Below are 18,895 nucleotides of genomic sequence, written 5' to 3'. Positions count from 1 at the left end.
GAAAGTAGATCTGGTCATTTATTTACATTATTTAATACCCACAGTGATAAAGATATCTGGGCTATCATCATCATCATCACCACCATCATCATAACCAATATCACCACCAACATCATAATCATTATCACCACCATCATCATCACCATCATCACCAGCATCTTAGTCCTTTGTTTTTCAGCCTTCTACAAAAACAAAAGTCCTACCATATTTCATTTTGCTTCCTTTCTTACCTCGTGGCACATTCTAACAACCACCATGCCTTGCTCCCACCCTTTCAATGAAGAAGTCAAGCTTACAGGCCTGAGCCCAGAAGGGATGGAGGAAGAGAAATCCTCTCTTAACCTAAAGAGGATGATAATTCAAAATGGTTGGTGGGAGGAAATGAGGCGCAAATGTCAGAGACTTAGGGTACATTAGAGTCTCGGAGAATCAGAAGTTACAGCCCTCTGCCTTCAAAACACATAGGTCAGGTCACACAACTAAACCAAAAGTCATGAATCTGAAAAGGGGACAGGAGGGAAGGGGTTGATAACAGTGGGAGGAATATAAAATGGTGGTGGGGAGTAATCAGAATGTATTATCTACATATATAAAACTTCCAAAGAACTTAGCAGACACAAATACACAAAAATTTTGCATACGTTAAGAGGCTAATTAACCATTTGATGCTCATATACAGACCCCTAGACACATACATACATACAAACAAACATACAGACAGACAACTATTCACTAATGTCGAAATGTTCTCTGCCAAATTCTTGATAACAACGGAACAGTAGAGTTAATCTAAAGGATTATCAGTCATGCAAGGTCAAGGTCAGTCACAAAATGGGATGGATCCGAGAGTGTCCCAAACAATAAGAACATCTGGTCAAGTTCAAAATCCTAAGACACAGAATGATGACCAAGGACGACTACAGCACAGGCCCAGCAGTCCTTAGAGGACACACAGGAAGCCAGAGACGGTGCTGTGGCTGGGGCTGGGGCTTAAACTACAAGTGATCTGAGGTTGGAAGTAAAGTCGCTCTTTCTCTTTAATCCCTGACATTACATTTTGAATTAGAAGAAAGACTTAAGAAGGGTGGGTGGGTAGAGGAATGGGTAGGTGGTTGATGGAAAGAGTGAGAGAGAAAAATGGGAGTGAAGAATGGGGAAGGGAGGGAGAGAAGCAGAAAGAGAGAGAGAGAGAGAGAGAGAGAGAGAGAGAGAAACAGGGAATGATAGAGTTTTAAAGGAACTCCTGATCTCAGTACATCCCCAAATAGCCCCAGCTTTGAGAATAGCTGATATCATAAATGTTAGACACAGACAGCCATCAATAGCTAAGTGTCTAATAAATGATTTTCCCAGCCTGGCTGCTGCTACCACCCAGGGCAGCTGAACTTCCCTCCCAAGGCATGGCCTCTCTGGCTTTTCCCCCTGCTGAACCAATTACAGGACATGATAGCAGTGCCATGATTGTTTTTTAAAGGCTGGTGTTTGTCACTAAATGCCCATTAAGCTGGCCTCCTTCCTCCAGTTACAGCAAGCTAAAGGACAAATCCAGATGGCACAAACAGTGCCCCTTCAGGCTTGGTCTGCAGGAGGCCAGGCAGCACAAAAGCATTATCAGTTTGAGACTCTCCAGATGCCTGACACCCACAGGTGCATCCAGGTGAGATGAGCTGGCAGGGAGCAAACCATCTTCAAGGGCTGCATCCAGGCCTGGAGCAGAACGATTAGCAACAGCTACAAGGATTGCTTGGCAACCAGGTAACAGGTGGTGCCTCATGTTCTATGGCAGGTGAGAGGCCTGCAGGTCCCTCCACACAGCCCCACCATGGAACACAGGTTGCCTGGAAAGATGCAGAAAACTCCCAAAGCTCCCTGGAAACGGTACCCTGAGGGGTTAGGGAGATAACTCAGTCTATAAACTACTTGCATGAGGTTCTGAGTTCAAGTCTCAGAACCTACATTAAAAAAGCTGGGCACAATGACGTGTGCTCGCAGTCCCAATGTGGGAGACAAAGAAAGACAGATCCCTAGGATTCTGTGGCCAGCCTGCCTAGTCAGCTCGGCAAGTTCCAGGTGAGTAAAACAACCACCCTCGGGTCTCATAACAAACAGACAAAAAGGTCCAGAGTACCTGAGGAATAAAGGCAAAGGTTGTCTTCTGGCTTTCACAACACACACATTCACGTGTGTGTGTGTGTGTGTGTGTGTGTGTGTGTGTGTGTATGTGCCGGGTGTGTGTGTGTGTGTGTGTGCCGTGTATGTGTGTGTGTGTGTGTGTGTGTGTGTGATTGTGTGTGTTTGGTAGTTTTCACATTGTTTGTTTACAGCCACCCTAAAACCCCAACTCCTTTGGTTTAAAAGACAAAGAAGTAAAGCCAGGCCAACTTTTCTACCCTACAAAAATGCTGAGTTAGGGCCACAACAGCCCCACAAGGACACACAGGAGTCGAGCAAAGAAAATTGCAAGTGAGCATCACGGAGATCTGTGTGTCCGTGCACTCAGGACCGGACATGAAAAACGACACATTTGGTGTAAGACAGCCCTTGACCACAGTCCCGAGTGGGAAGGAGGAGTGTGATGGGTGGCAGAGGGAAGCTGTCGCTGGCCCTCCACAGCTTGAGATCCTATCAGATGGATTTGATTTCCCGCTTCTATCGCAGCTAGGAAGCGGCGGGAGGCAGAGAGGGTCAAGCAGAAAGTAGGCACCTAAGGTTCTTCCTGGAAAATGCACCCTGGGCAGAATCGGAATGGAAACCACAGGTCTTAAGAGCTGCACAGGGCAGAATCCAAGCTCAGCCTGGACCCTTCTGAGTTTGAGGAATATTATCTGACTCCTTTGGAGAAACTCTTTCCTGCAACTCCGCAGAAATGATGTTGCTTTCCTTGTCTTTAAAGTGTTCTGGTTCCACACAGACAATGTAAGAGACACATGCACTCCTTCACAGGTGAATCAGAAGGTCAACATCACACAAATGAAAAGGGCACGCGGGGTTCACCGGGAATGGGGAGATGGGGAGGGGACCGATCAAGGCTCATCCTTTCTAACTTAAATCAGTCCCATCCCATTCAGAGTGACCCCTGCCCATTCACCCAGTTTGGGAACAGCAGCAAAGCTCTCCCAACTGCCTGTATATAATGGACAAGCGTTTGCATGAACAAATGAGATGAATGAGCACGGACAGAGCACTGCTGTGAGCAGGGAGGCAAGCAGCCTGGAAGGGCAGAGCATCCCGCATTCCCTCCTCTCCAAGCACCAGCCCCAGGTCTGGACCCTCCCTCTTGCCCAGCTCAGCATCTGCAGCAGAAGGCTTGCCTGAAAGAAGCCCAGCGCTACCTATCCGGATGGAAAGCTCCCTCTCGGGGAAGAGCAGTGCGGTGGGGCCCTCGGGATCAGACTTCTTCTTCATCAGTGCAGGGTCCAAGTTCAGGGCCAGGGCCGTCTGGGGATCTTCCGCAGCACCCTGAAACAAGAAACAGGACATCACCACAGTACTTCCATGTCCTTGAAACTGCAGACCCCCAGGACCATAGATGTTTGAACAAAGGACCCATGTCCTGCTCAGAGTACCGAGGGTTGAGTGCCGGACATGATCCCGCTCTCACAAACTGGGTCGTGTAGAAGATGCAAGCTTTGGGATAGCTGCCTCTTCTGGAGACTGTGACAGAATGCCAGACAAGCAAGCTGCAGGACGAAAGGCTAATTTTGCTGATTATTTCAAATGACTCTGTCTATGACGGTGGAGAAGGCACTGCCAAGCAATGCAGTTTACCTCACAGCAGCCAGGAAGCAAAGAAAGGAGACAAGCCCCAACTTCTCCACTTTTCCCTTTTCTTTCCACTTATCCCATCCAGGCCCTGGGCTGAGAAGATGGTCCTGCCCACATACAGAAGGGATCTTCCCACTCCCGGCAATCTTCCCGTGGAAATACCCTCACACCCACAGATGAGCCTCAGCATCGGTTACTGTGAATCCAGTCAGCCCTGAAGATCAGCGGTCACAAGGCCACCACTTGTCAAATGATACTAGGACACCTCCCAGGAAGCCACAGCGCTCTACTCCTAGGATGCAGAAGGGCCGTGTCCACCTCACCAAACAGGACGCGTTCTGTCCTCTGAAAGTCCTCAAAGTCAGGGCCTCAATGTCACTCAAAATCTCAAGTTCAAAATCTCTTCTGACGCCCAAGGCAACACCCAGCTGGGAATTCCTGGAAGATCAAAATGCGAGGTGCATGCTAACTGTCTACAAAAGCACAGAGTAAGGATCCCTAATTCAAAACGGAGGAGAGGGAGAATAGGGAGGACAGACTGAAATGCAGCAGGGGAAACATGAGACCCCGCAGCTCCACAACTAGTGTCCAGGGCACACACTTGCACGGAAGCACACAGCGGCTTCCCAGGAGATCCTCACAGTGAGCCTGGTTCGATCACATACAGGCTGGTCTCACAAGCACCCTCAAAGATCTGGGTGTTGTAGGATATTCGGACATTGTGAATATGTATTGTCATGATTGGTGTAATAAAAAGCTTAATGACCAATAGCTGGACGGAAGAGACAGGTGGGACTTCCTGGGCAGAGAGAGAACACTGGGAAGAAGTGGAGTAACCAGCTAAACACTGAGAAAGTAGGGTGGGTAGTAGAGAGTGAAGGTAACAGAGACGTGTAAAAGAAATAGATTAAGAGATACGGGTTGATTTAAGTTATAAGAACTAGTTAGGAACAAGCCTAAGCTACGGCTGAGCTTTCATAATTAATAATGAGTCTCCATGTTGTTATTTGTGAGCAGACGGCCCAAAAAAACTCCATCTACCTCAGCGGAAGCCTCTACACTGCCTCGGCTCGTGCATTCAGTGCTCCTGCTAAACCAAAGCTATACAGACGCCAAGTCTGCTCCCATGTTAAATCACGAGACCAGATCTGACCATAGCTACAAGAGGCCTTAAAGGCCTAGGTGAAGGAATCTGAGAATAGAATTCCCTGGATAGCCCTATGTAAGCAAGAAACCCTGGTGTTCACTATTCACAAGAAAAATCCTTCGGAGGAGTGTGTGGATTTATATCAGAAATGTGTTGTGAGTGGGGTCTGGCCTAATATTTGATTGTCTCAGCGTCAAGTGTTTGGCTTCTCTTTAACATAATTGATCTCTTTTCAAACTATGCCCTCCTTGTCCACAACTTACAGCTTACTCCTTTTCCAGTCAGCCTACATATTTTCAAATCTTTCTGCTCTGCTCACAATTCTCACTATAAACTTGACTAAAAGCAACCAGCGATAAACCATCCCATCACCTGAAGGTTTACACTGTCTGGGAATCTCCTCTGCCGAGTTAATTTATGCTTTACTTTCTTTTTATTACTTTTAATAGTGTCTGTGTGTGAGAGAGAGAGACTGTGTGTGTGTATGTGTGTATATGTGTGTACATGTGTGCATATGTGTGTATGTGCGTGTGCATATAAGTGCAGGTGCCCACAAAGGCCAGAGCAATTGATTTCCATGGAGTTGGAGTTACAGGGGTTGTGAGTGGGTGTTGAGAATCAAACTCAGGTCCTCTGCAAGAGCACTGTGTGTGCTCTTAGCCACTGAGCCATCTCTCTAGACCTATCCATAACTTTAAAGTCGGCCTCCCACAAAGTTTTAGGACACAGGTAATGTAAACTGAAGTCTTTGCTAGGACAGAACATGCATGCACGGTCTGTAGGTCTGGAGCCTGGCTCTCAGCAGAGGGCTCCTCACATCAGGAACCAGGTGAGTACATTCTTCACTGTCTGAATTTTTACGGGATTCTGGTCTCCTGAGTTTCCAGCATAATCACCCACTAAGTCTGCTTACATCTTCTAGGGCATGTATGGCCCACACCTCTAAATAATTCCAAATTGTTCCCATACACCAGAGAAAGGTATAGTCAGGGTTAGTCATGACAATCCCCCAATTCTGGTACCAGTTTTCTGCATTTGATACTTGTCTATCACCATAACACAAACTTCTGGCAGAAGAACAGAGGAGGAGGAAGCATTTATTTTGTCTCACAGTTTTGGAGACTTTCAGTCCATCACCATGGGGAGGGCACAGCATTGGATGGCGGTTCAGAACAGCAGGTCAAAAAGCCAAAAAGGCGTACAAACTAAAGCTTCCCTTGGGGACATTTCTTTTGGGAAAGAATTTAGAAAGAATTTAGAAAACACACACACACACATCCCTTTTTGTTTTCTCATGGCCATGATGATCAAGGACAAAAAGAAACTAAAGATTCTGATATTTTATTTCATCATTTCTTTCCAATTAAATATTAAACATGAACACTTTGCGGTGTCTCACATCTTTTTTTCCCCATAGTTTTTTCTATAGATTCTTAATTCTTTATACATCAAACCTTCGATGGAGTACTTTACCAAGAGTACCAAAGCCTCATTTAATCTTGTTTGAAAATGGGGAGAGGGGAAGATGCCCCCATCTCTATTTGGCCAGTCCCACACAGTCCCTGGCTTCTACACCGAATCCTGGAATTCCCCTCTGTCACACTGAGTGACATCTGGCTCTGGGCATCATGGTCAAGGCTGACACCACAGATGGACAGAATCCTGGGTGGATGAAAAGCCGTGAGCAAGGCAGCCCACACCTCTGCAGAAGGCCCCTTCAACCACTTTCGGGTGACAGCTGGTGTCTGCGTGATGAGCCGTGGGCCACGGAGTCGCAGCTCTTTGTTTGTTTATGCGCTTTAATTATTTCTAATTCTACATCTCCCGCTGCGATCTGACAGATCACGGCAGCAATAAAAAGCGTGCTTCACCATGAAAGGGGAACAGCTGACGGTCTCGCCATTGTCTTCCTTCTTTGATGATGTGATCGGTGAAGAACTGGAAGAGAGGTGGAGGTGGGGGGAATTACTTCATTGCAGGGGAAATGCCACTGCATTCTTGTGCGCCAAGCTGAGGCTGAGACCGCTCATCCAGCTGAAACCCTCCAGGAAGGCACAACTTGGAGACAATCAGGTTGATTTAGGACAATGGTTTTGAATAGCATGATTTTAGTCTCCCCTCCCCAGACCTCAGACTGAGAACTAAGCATCTTTGGCTTTTCCAGTGGGTGTGTGGGTGGCTCCTTTGATATTTCTCAATATTCTATCATGTATGAGACAGCCTCAGAGCAAAGGACAATATATGACAATATCGTTATGTGGAGAAACCCTGGTTCTGAAAAATTTGGGCTGACCAGGACCTCACAGCTACCTGCATTATTACAGATTAATGCCAGGAACCCCGAGCTCTTGCTCCTACCAAGAAAAGAATTCTGTCGCTTTCTCGAACGACTGCTGCCTGCCTGCCCTCACGATTCAATACATTTTTAATTAAGCATCAACTGTCTGCCAGAGCTCTGCAGCTCCTCGAGATATAAAAGAGCCAATTCCCACTCTGCACGAACCGTCCCTTCTCCTTTGAGAGACCATAACAAACAATCAATGACAGACTGAACAATTAGAGACCTGAATAGTGACAATGTTCGGAAGAAAGGGACCAGGAAGGTGGCTCAGTGGGTCAAGCGCTTATTGTGGAAGTGTGAAGAACTGAGTTTGGGCCCCAAGCATTCTAGAGCCAGGCACAGTGGAGGTGCCTGTGACCCAGCTTGGGGAGGCAGAGACAAGCGGATCCTTGGATCTTATTGGCCAACCAGCTGAGAGACCTGAGGAGTCCCAGCTTCACAAGGCAGAGAATGGCCCAGGAAGACAGCTGCCATCAACCTCTGGCCTCCACACGCATGTGCATATATGTGCGTTTCCACATATGTACACACACATATACCACATACAAAGAAATTGAGTAAATGCGGAAACAAATGAAGAAAAATATGTCACAGTCAAGGGTTATAGCCATTCTTGTTCCGGGCTCTGTGGCGGATGGTTGTCCAGTGATTCGCATAAGCTTCTCCATTATTAAACATGGAGGTGTGTGTGATCCTTGAGCAACAGTGACCTTGGGTGTGATCCTTGGGACAGTGGCCTCTCTGTGAAGACAAGCATTAAAGAAAAAAAGAAAAGGAGAACAAATCGTGGCATCCCCGTCCCCGTAGCCCTCAGACCTTTCTACCACTTCATTAACCCAGACTCTGGTAGCTGTGTTACTTTGGATTCATGTTTTAGGGAGTAGAAGAAAGTACACTAAGAAGCCTCCACCCCAGCTGTGCTGGAAGCTGCCCTTTTAGGGCCAGCAAGACAGCTTAAGGCAGTGATCCTCAACCTTCCTAACACTGTAACCCTTTAATGCAGTTCTTCATGCTGTGGTGACCCCAATCATGAAACTATTTTTGTTGATACTTCATAACTGAAATTTTGCTACTGCTATGAATCGTAAATATCTGTATTTCTCAAGGGTCTTAAGTGGCCTTGTGAAAGAGTAGCTCAGCCACAAGGGGTCACAACCCACAGTTTGAGAACCACTGGCTTAGGAGGTATAAATCTGAAGACCTGAGTTTGATCCCCCGATTCCACAGTAGAGAGAAAGAGAACAGATTCCCAAAAGTTGTCTTCATGCATTTCTGTCTGCATGTGCACCCCAGTGCATTCTCTGTCTCTGTCTCTCTCTCTCTGTCTCTCTCTCTCTCTCTCTCTCTCTCTCTCTCTCTCTCTCCTGTACATACTCACACATACAACTAAATAAACTTTTTTTTAATGAGACCCCCTTTTTAAATGTTATTTATCTTATTTTACATGTGTCTTTTGCCTACATGCCTTTATGTTCGTGTACCACATGAGCTCCTGATTCCCAAAAAGGTCAGAAGAAAGCATAAGTTCCCCTGGAACCGGAGTTATGGACGGTTGTGAGGCACCATGTGGTGCTGGGAACTGGACCTCAATCCTCTGCAAGAGCAACAAATGTTTTTAACCACTGAGCCATCTCTCCAGCCCCAAGAGGCTTCCCTTTAAAAAAAAAAAAACTGGACCAAGATATCTCACCTGTGTCCATGCCCACCTGTGCCACCCATCACGAACTTGACCACACATTTACCCTTCAGAAGGCTAAGGCCTTGTGGCTGTTACAGCGTATTGGTCATAGCTAAGATATGCCCGTCAATACAAGAATGGAGGGAGAAAATGGGATGTAGATACAATTTGACCATAATGAAGAACAAAACGCTGTCATTTACAGCAAAATGGATGAGAGAGGAGGGCTCAGGTTAGGTGATTTCAGTCAGACACACAGAATGGCAAGCAAGCACCACAGGTTCTCTCTCACACACACACTAGACAATCAACCAGAAAAATACAATAGCACTTTCTAGGGGGTGGAAAGAGTGTGAAAGCAGGGGAGTACAGACTTGATCCTGACCTGTTGTAGGTATAGATGGAATATGGACAACTGGCAAGTATTAACTTAAAAAGAAAAAAGAACAGGAGGGCCCGGGTATGCAAATGGCTTACAGAAGCTTCTCAAAGGCTACCTGGGATGGTGGTACCCTTCTCCTACACCTGCGACCCCTGCACTGTCAACCACCCTTAGGCTGCAGCATCCCAGGGCTCCTTTCTTACTGCTGCTCACTGGTTAATTGCATTCCAAATACTCATCACCTTCCACTCCCAGACTTTGATGTGGAAAATGCAGAAATACGACCCCGCCTCTACCCTTCCAGGAACAGCTCCCAGTGGGATGCATGAACTCTGCTTTGGCAGCTTCCTCAGGATGCCCCTGGCAGAAGGGGAAGGGGTCAGAAGGCATCTCCAGGCACAAGGTGGCTCTTGACCTGGGAGGACAACGCTGCTGCTCTGGGGGCCCTGTCTTGCTGTGCACCTGGTGTCCAGGTGACAGAGTGACAGAAGAGGAGATTTCTGTATACAGACGCCCTTCATAAACACAGCCTCAGCCTGTGCCGGAGGCATCAGGAATGGAGGGCGAAAGGCCTTCGTGCCTTTCTCCTGATGCTGTGGTAACCATCTTGATGTGTTAGCCTTCCTTTCATTTCCAGGGCTAATTCATCCCAATCTCCATAATGATTTTCCATTCACATTCCCTATCTGAAACCTGGTAGCCCCATAAGATGGGCCAAGGGAGTGTCTCAGTCTCCAGGACACATGTGACAGGTTCCTGACTCTCTGTCACAGTTCTAAGAGTGCCTGATGATTAGAGGAGCGAGTCACCTTCCTCCCGTCCCCATCACAAGGGCTTTGGACAGCTCGGGCTTGCTGTGTCACCTCACAGCTTCCAAATGGCAATGTGCAAAATTGGAGGCTCCTTCCTAAGCCACAAGGAGAACGTTCCCTTCCCTTCCCACTCCCCTCCAACCTCTCATTTGCCCTTCCTCCCCCATTTCCACCTACGACTCCTAACCCAACTCCATACACAAAGTCAAAAGTGGGCCACTGGAGGTAAGTGGTAACGTCCATCTACGGTTCCAGATCTGGAGAGCTCCATGTTCGTGCAGTGGAATTACAATTATTACTGTTTTTATTATTTTTACCATGCATGGTTTGAGGCCAGAGTCTGGCCCACAATACACAAGACGGTTTCCGCCCACTCCTGCAAAGAGGCGGAAGCTGGGATGAATAGCATTTTCCAAAAGGAATGCAGAGAAACAAAGGAGGGAAAGGAGAGGTGAAAGGGGGGTTGGAGAGGAGGGACAGACAGGGGCGAGGGAAGAGAGTCTACAAATGTCTCATTAACACAAAAGGACTCAGGACTCGGTACACACACCCAGAACCTAAGCTGTTTCTGCTCACCTTGGTTTGCTGCCCCCAGGTGAGGAAGAAACTGCCCAGAACCGCCCACATACACACGCCCCAAACAAGTCAGTATGGCTAGGAAGGTGGCTCCACGGACAAAGAGCTTGCTCTATGAGCCTGATGACCTGAGTTTGGATAGCAGCACCCACTTAAGAGTGCAGGCCCAACAATGCACACATCTGAAATCCCTGTATCCTACAGGAAGATGTGCACATCTGAAATCCCTGTATCCTACAGGAAGATGCACATATCTGAAATTCCTGTATCCTACAGGAAGATGCACATATCTGAAATCCCTGTATCCTACGGGAAGATGTGCACATCTGAAATTCCTGTATCCTACGGGAAGATGTGCACATCTGAAATTCCTGTATCCTACAGGAAGATGCACACATCTGAAATCCCTGTATCCTACAGGAAGATGCACATATCTGAAATCCCTGTATCCTACAGGAAGATACGAGGCAGAAAACAAGACTCTCCAGGCACTTCTAGGACAGTGACCTTGACCCACGCAATAATGAGCAAGATGCTGTCTTAAACAAGGGAGTAGGTAAAATCAGACTCCTGTGGTGCACTAGTACACACACACACACACACACACACACACACACACACACCAGAGAACATTGACATTATGAGAAGGACACCACCGTCATCCTCAGGCAGCAGCACCCCAGGACTCCTTTCTCGCTCGCCCACGGATGGCATTCCCAACACCCTTCACCTTCCACTCTTAGACCTTGTTTTAGCCTCAGCTGGAGGATAAGACCGTGAACTAAACACAAAACACACCTACATAAATGGTAGTAGGTACCTGACCCCGGAAGGCCCTGCCATCTTCCAAACTCTCTGTAGACAGACTGGCACATCTGCCTCAGGTCCCAATAGTGGCCTTTACTAGGTTTTATGTTATACGTCCTCTTTCTTCCCTGCTGGGCATCCCAAAACTACCAACAATGGAATCTAGGGAGAGCGAAAGGCTGGCCAGACTCTCATGCTGGCGGTCCATGGGATTCGATCTTTCCAAGCCCACATAAACCAGCCATCATGCTCACAAGGTTTGGGGTGGGGACTAACTTTGCCTCCGCTGTTAGACAACCTAGACACTGTGGGCTGAGCTTCCAAATCCCCTAGAACAGAGACTATTTAAGGATGGTCTGTGAAGAAGAGGTCAGAACTCCCTGGGGAAGAATCAAGAGAGGTCGGGTAATTAATTGGCGCCCTCTGGCGGACATTACACCAGGGGAGAAGGGATCAGGGCCCTAAAGGGAAGCTCTGTTGTCAGGGACTCAGCAAAGATGAGGGAAGGGGCCACAGGGTGACCTGCCTGGAGCAACACCTGAACTCACTTTCCTCCCTCCTCGCCTCTTCCTTCTATCACCCCACTTAACCCAGACACACAAGGTGACGCTGAATAATTGATGCTGCTTTTATGGCTGAGAAGTCGCCACAAAAATGACACTGATAACATAATCTTAAATTATTCCACATAATGGAAAAAAAATAAATGTCACCCTCGATCGCCAGCTAGAATATGAATGACGCTTACATAATAAATGATTTTCTCTTGAAGGGAGCCCAGCATGGCCTTCTGCCCAGGGCCAGATTGGCTCAGGATGTGGAATGGCCATCCTCAAAGCAAATGGGGACACTGGTTGAAGAGACACCGAGGCTTGGGGTACAATCTTACTTCAGGCCCTAAGATTGCTATCACTGATGTCTTCCTTTACCTTCAGTTCCCTAGATACTCGGGAACTGTAGGGGCCATAGAGACAGAAATTAAGAACTCCTAGTGGTTTGTGAAGTGCAACCCTCTCAGCTTCTCCGGGACACAGTGTTTCATCTTTAACTCAGCCTTGGTACCTCCTTCTCATGGCAATAAGAATGCTACATCCAATGAAGAGTCAGCAAGGCAAGGTTAGAGCTCTGAGTTCTTTTGTTCTTCTGGGAAGCCTTCATGCATGCACCCCGCCTCCTCTGGGTCCAGGGTGTCCCCTGTGTCCTCCCCTGACATCTACATGCTCCTGCCATCTGCTGACCAAAATGAAAGCTCATCATGTCCTACAGTCCTATTAGAACCACGAGGCTCTTCAAGCAGACACTGTATATCCCGTACATCCATAGCTTCCATGAGCCCCACACTCTGATTAACATACAGTTAACTTGAGGGAATTAACTCAATACAATGAAATCTCCAAACCAACAAAACCATCTACATGTGACAGAGAAGGAAGATGTGGGCACACAAGGAAGGAGTGGGATCAGTGCAGAAAGGGGAAAGGGGGCTCAAATGCACCTCAACTGAATTATCACAATGGGCGGGAATCCCGCATTTCCATGCTAGAGGTGGTCATGAGCAGCCATCAGTATGAGGCCCGAAACCTCATGAAGATGTAAGCCTGGAACTCTCCACCCGAAAGTTCCCACTCTGCTCCCCTTCCTGACAAACATAGGACTGGCAACCCAACCTGCTCCCTGATCAGGAAACTGAGGACCCTCCAAGGCCACAGCTCTCTTTCCTCCCACCTCGGACAACCTGGTCTTCAAGTGCCACACGGACGCCATCCGTCACTGACATCTGGCTGCACCTGAGCTATGTCAGTGTGTGATGACTGCCTCTGTGAGACAAAGGCTTCTCCTATCCCTCATGCCTATCAATTACTAGTCATAAATCAAGCCTATTTAATCACACCGAACAGATTTTAAAGCATGACAGTGTTCTACAAAGGTGCGGCTCTGAGCGGATCTGCAGAGGTAGCCAAGAGGCATTCTAGGTAGGACACTCATAGCTTTGATTCCAAAGAGCTGAATGTCCTGCTGGTGTGGGTGAGAGAGAGACCGTGTGCAAGTTTCCAAAGAGCTGAATGCCCTGCTGGTGTGGGTGACAGAGATGGTGCAGAAGCTTCCCATATCAGTCTGCTACTTCTTTTAGTTCACAATGTGGTTTTTCTTAAAACAACAACTATGGAAAGGAACACAGAGAACTATGTACAATAAAGTAATTTGCTTTCTGCTCTACACTCACAGGTGACTCAATGGCTGTCATCTAATGCCAGCCCTCATCTTACGTAGCACTAAATTGCATCCATGTAAGCCAGTGAGCCCCTTCTGGTCCTTCTTAGGCAATGTTTTCCTGACCTATCTGACAAGAGAATCTCAGATCATTAAATCTTCACCAAATAAAAAAAGCATGTGTTTCAGGTACCCGTTGCTAAGGTAACAACCCCCAACCCCCACTGTTGGCTTTAAACCAACATCAGTTACTGCTGTTCTGCAGTCCATTGGGCTCTGATGCTGTTGGGCCTCATTCATGCTTCGGGCAAGCTAGTGGCTCACCGAGGGGTGGACAGTTGGGATGACACATGCATCTTTCTGATCGATGTCCAGAGCTGGCTAACTACCGGCTGTGAACCACCGACTCCTCTCTGTGCTGGCTTACCCTCCATGCAGGTAGGCTAGGTTGGTGTGCGGTAAACTTGAAACTGGCCTCCAGTGTCAAGTAGTTGTCCAGTCTCTGCTTGTATCAAATTTGCTACCGTCTCATGGACAAAACCAAGCCAGGGCTTCCTGACTGTGTGGAAGGAAGACTAAGTCTGTGGTTGCTCCTTATTGGGAGCACCTGCAGTGTTGTGGACACAGAGGATCAGTGTCATCCGGGAGGAGTCTGTGGTACCGTTGCCACCCACAGCATATGCACGGGCACAGAGAATATGCCATGCAATATTGAGAAACTGGCCCCAACCTGACAGCTCTCTGTAGGTCCAGACTATAGCTAACAACTTCAGTTTAATCCCAGCTCAGTCTCTTCCACCCAAAACAGAACACATCCTCAGAGGTCTGCAGGCTTCAGAATTTTTGTGTTATATTTTTATTGCAATGATATTCTGAAGAAATGCCAGGGTCAGCCACCCCACTGCTGGATTTTCGGGGCCTCACTTACACGTGCATGTCTGAGTAAATGGGTTACAGCGCTGTGACTGTGTGTGACTGTGGAGGGAAGACAGGGCGAGCATCAAGGTCGGCTCCGCAGACGAATGCTGTCTGGAGCCAGAGCAGGCCGCTTACTCCACAGCCCTGGAGCCCCAGGGAGATGGCAGGAGTCTCCACAAGGCTCTAGAGCTTCACTGGGTGTGCTAATTCCACTCACCACCTTCATGGGACAGAGCTATTCAGAGCCCTGGGAGCTAATGGTGGAAGCCGGTACCAGTGACACCCTGCCGCCAGTGGGTAATATTAGCCAGAAAGAAAAATATATTGTTGGATTTGATTGATTCATATTGCCCCATTTTCTACGGACAGTTGAAGAGCCAAATCATGAGTCCAGCTTACACTTAGTTTTATACTTGTGCATGTTTGTGTTTATAAAGACACACACACACACATATACACACTAATATTGACCTCAAGATATACTGATTTTATATGATGCACAAACATATTAGTCAAACAGGAAAAACACTGTCCTATACCTTGGAACAACTGGCGACTCTTCTCTCCTTATCTTGCCACTCAAAACACAGACTTTCCTGCCTCTGAATCACACATAGTACAGCAGCTAGAACACTCCGCAGGAGCCCCACCACTGGCTTACTGTGCTCTAGAGTAGTGACCTGTTTAAAGCATCACTCTCTGGGCTTCTGAGACCTCAGGCACACCTGTGTCGTGGACATAAATAACCAAAAACGCCTAATGACACTGTCTGTTCTTGTCCATGAGCTCTCAGAGCTCCCTGTTTCATAGGCTGCTCTGACAGGACAGATTTCACAGATATACACGTGTAGGAAAATCTATACACAAGCAGGCCGTGACTCCATGAAATCTCACAGAGAGCAGAGAGCACAGGCTGTATGTAATCATACGTAATCACACATCACTTAGTCATATATGGACCTATCAGTGTTCAGCACATGAAGCCACAGGGAGCAGCGTTCTAAGCTGTAGGACAGTAGTCTTCCTGTTATGTAGTGTGGGATACATATGCATGCGCGCATACACACACACACACACACAGAGTAATTAAATTATAAATAATAGTAAATTAAATGAGGTTGGTAGTGGGCCCAAACCCAATGACTAATGTCCTCCTAAGGGGAGATTTCGAAGAGATCTGGACAGGAGTACAGTGTGCAGACCAAAGGAGACCCAGCTGTCAGTCCCAGCTGGAGAGAGGTGTGGACAGAGCCTTCCTCCAGGCATCTGCAAAACTCCGCCCTGCCAGCACCTTCACTTCTGATGTCTGGCACCCAAAACTGTGAGGAAATTAATCTCTAGGCTTTAAACCATCCAGTCCAGGGGGGACTTTGTCGTGACAGCCCTAGCAATCACTTTTTCATTTATGGAAACAGTGTTTACAGAAGCCAATGACTCACTGAGCATCACACTATCAATCAGAAGAGCAAGCAGCATTTTTAATTTTGCATTAGCATATATTAATTATATTTAATAATGTGATTTATTTTGATATTTCCATACATATTATAATGAATTTTCATCATATTCACTCTGTACTGACCTCTCTTATCCCCCTACCACTGATCCCCTTTCTCCAAGGTTTTGTTCTTCTTCTTTTCCCATTGTTTAACATCAGGTTTAGAACTAGTTGTGAAGTCCACACTGGCCACAAACTGACAATTCTCCTGCCTCAGCATTTGGGAAAATTTGAAGTCAGATCTTCTGCTTCCAAATACCACTATTCACCCAGCACAGTGCTGTTCCCATGGGGCACCCAGCAATGTGCTGGAAAGGATGTGGTTCCGAGTAACATGACGCCAGGTACCGCAAGGATGCACCTGTCAGGGAGTCAGAATGGTCACTTCCAGGCTGGCCTGTTCTGTATAACAAGACCCCACTGAAGAAATCAAAAAAAGAAGCAGAGGCCTAGAAGGAGGATGGGGGAGGAAAAGGAGAAGAGAGGGAAAAAAAGAAAGAAAACAGCCACCACCACCAAGACATGGGCCCACATGATGGGCAGAGTTTACATGCGCACAACAGGTACTCAGCTATAAGCCACTATATTCACCCATGTATCTCCACCACCGGGCAATGAGTGCTCCTTTAGGTGTGGTCTCTGTCTCCTACATGGTAGAATCACAAAAACAGAGTCCTGAACCTCAACCTCCTATTTGCAATGCCTGTAGCTCCCCCATCCCCCCACCACACAGAGAACTCACCTCTGTCTACAGAAAGCAGGAACTAAGCAAGGTTCAGTTGGATGAGCACCTGGGATGGTTCATGTCTTTGTCACCTTGACTGGATTGGGAGTCACCTGGGAGACCCACTCCTGGGCATGTCTGTGAGGGTGTTTCCGGAGGGGTATGACTGAGGAAGGAAGATTCATCTTGAATGGGCTGGCCCTATCCCACAGGGGCCCAGACTGAATGCAAACAGAAAATGGACAATTGACCCGAGCACAGGCATCCACCTCTCGGCTTCCTGACTTCACGCACAATGTGGCTGCTTCCTTTAAGCACTTGCTGACATGCCTCCCCAGGCAGGATGGACTGTACCCTAAGGAAAAGTAACAGGGGCCAGAGCGATGGCTCAGCAGGTAGGAGCATTTCCTGCTCTTACAGAGGACCTGGGCTTATTTCTAAGCATCCATATTGTTAAGCAGCTCACTTGCAATTCCAGTTCCAGTGGAATCCGACACCATCTTCTGGTTTCCACAGAAACACACACACACACACACACACACACACACACACACACACACACACACACAGTTTTTAAGGAAAATTTTCAAAAAGAGCCCAGTCTGCAGAGCAGACCTCTGGGCTACACCAGAGGAAGCTAACAAATACCCTGCTGCTGTTAAAGATGGTCTGACGTGAAAAGCGAGACTAAGAGAGTTTGGTTCTCGGCAGGGACAGAGATGTCCTCATGCCATTCTGGAGTACCAATGCCTTCACTATTCACTATGGGAATCACATCAGAAGAGTTAAAGACTAACAGTAAGAGGAAAGGAGAGAAACCCCCAATTCAAGAGGACCCCCAAACATGTCAAGAGGATTCCGGTGCTGGATTCCTGCAGCATTCCCAGGTTCGCACACATAATGTTTCCCAAAATCTTCTCACAGGTCAAAGGATGGGCTTCTGGGTGCTGGGCATGGGTTGGCACTGGGTGTCAGGAGGCCAGCATGTCAGGATCGCGCCCTCTCATCTTCGCAGCCAGGATTTTGTCAATCCTTGGGTCTCTGCCCAGCCTCCCAGGCCACTGCCTTCTCAACGACATCACATAATCTTGATCACTAGAGTCTGAAACCCCCAATTCTCTCCGAAAACAGCTTTTCCGCATCCTGATAACTACTACCTCCTAGACTGAGACACAGCTTCATAGAAGGAGCTGTCCACCGGGGTAATCAACACAAGCCAAGCCTTCAGGAAAAGACGGACCTTTAGGTGACAGAAGGTAGAGGAAGACAACGGCTGGAAGAGGAGAAGGAAACCTCCGGCAACATAGAAACTGTGAACGGCATGGAGACCACTTCAAAGAGAAAGCAGGGGCTTTGAAAAACATATCTGATTTCTTTTTAACGGGATGGGGCTTTATCCGTGGCATCTCTCTGCTTGGAGCAGAGTTAATTATTCAGCTTATCTGAGCCTGATGAGGGCTGGCAGCTGACGCGGTATTGAAGCAGCTTGCTTCTAAGGGACTGTTTTTCTGCTTCCCGCTGTGGGGATGTGGGGACTGCCACCTTCCCCTCTTCTCTCTTTTTCTATGCCTAAATTCCAAAGCATAGCATCAAATGCACCTGTGAGATTCTTACTACTGAGTAGCAAGCTGTCAGAAATACAGCAATTTGGAGAAGCCCCTTTCTGATTTTTCAGGGCTCAGGAGTCTAGGTGTGGGCTGGCTAGACCCCTGCTCAGAGCTTACTGGGCTGAAATCAAGCCTGGGGTAGAGGCTGAGCCCCATCGGAGGTCCAAAGTCTTCATCCAAGACAGTGGCTTTTGGATGAATTCAGCTCCTTGCACATAAATGATACAACTCTCCATTCTCTTTCTGGCTATTAGACAGCCACCACTCCTAACCCCTAGTGGCCACTCTTGGGTTCTGGCCATGTGGCCTCCTTCAAGGGCAGGTCACAGCATGGATACTTGCTTTTTCAAAGCTAGCTAACTAGTGTATCTTTCTTCAAACTGCTTAGCCCTCAAAGAGGAGCCAGTTCCACCAAACAAGTGGAAGACC

At 47.6% G+C, this 18,895-nt stretch overlaps 1 protein-coding gene across 4 annotated transcripts in view; it reads right to left on the bottom strand.

The window, feature by feature from the left end:
* The window catches only part of Slc39a11 (solute carrier family 39 member 11), a 442,672-nt gene that overhangs the window by 235,542 nt on the left and 188,235 nt on the right, over window positions 1–18,895 (bottom strand). For 3 of the 4 annotated variants that reach the window (XM_048446145.3, XM_048446146.3, XM_085696003.2), the window contains exon 5: window positions 3,312–3,459. In XM_048446145.3, coding sequence (XP_048302102.1) covers window positions 3,312–3,459 — 148 coding nt within the window. The remainder of the gene's footprint in view (window positions 1–3,311; window positions 3,460–18,895) is intronic. The other variant, XM_048446144.3, reaches the window with a different exon arrangement.

Source organism: Myodes glareolus, chromosome 9 (genome assembly GCF_982192425.1).
Source record: "Myodes glareolus chromosome 9, mMyoGla1.1, whole genome shotgun sequence".
Classification (NCBI taxonomy): Eukaryota; Metazoa; Chordata; class Mammalia; order Rodentia; family Cricetidae; genus Myodes; species Myodes glareolus.
This window is presented reverse-complemented; position numbering and strand designations above follow the sequence as displayed.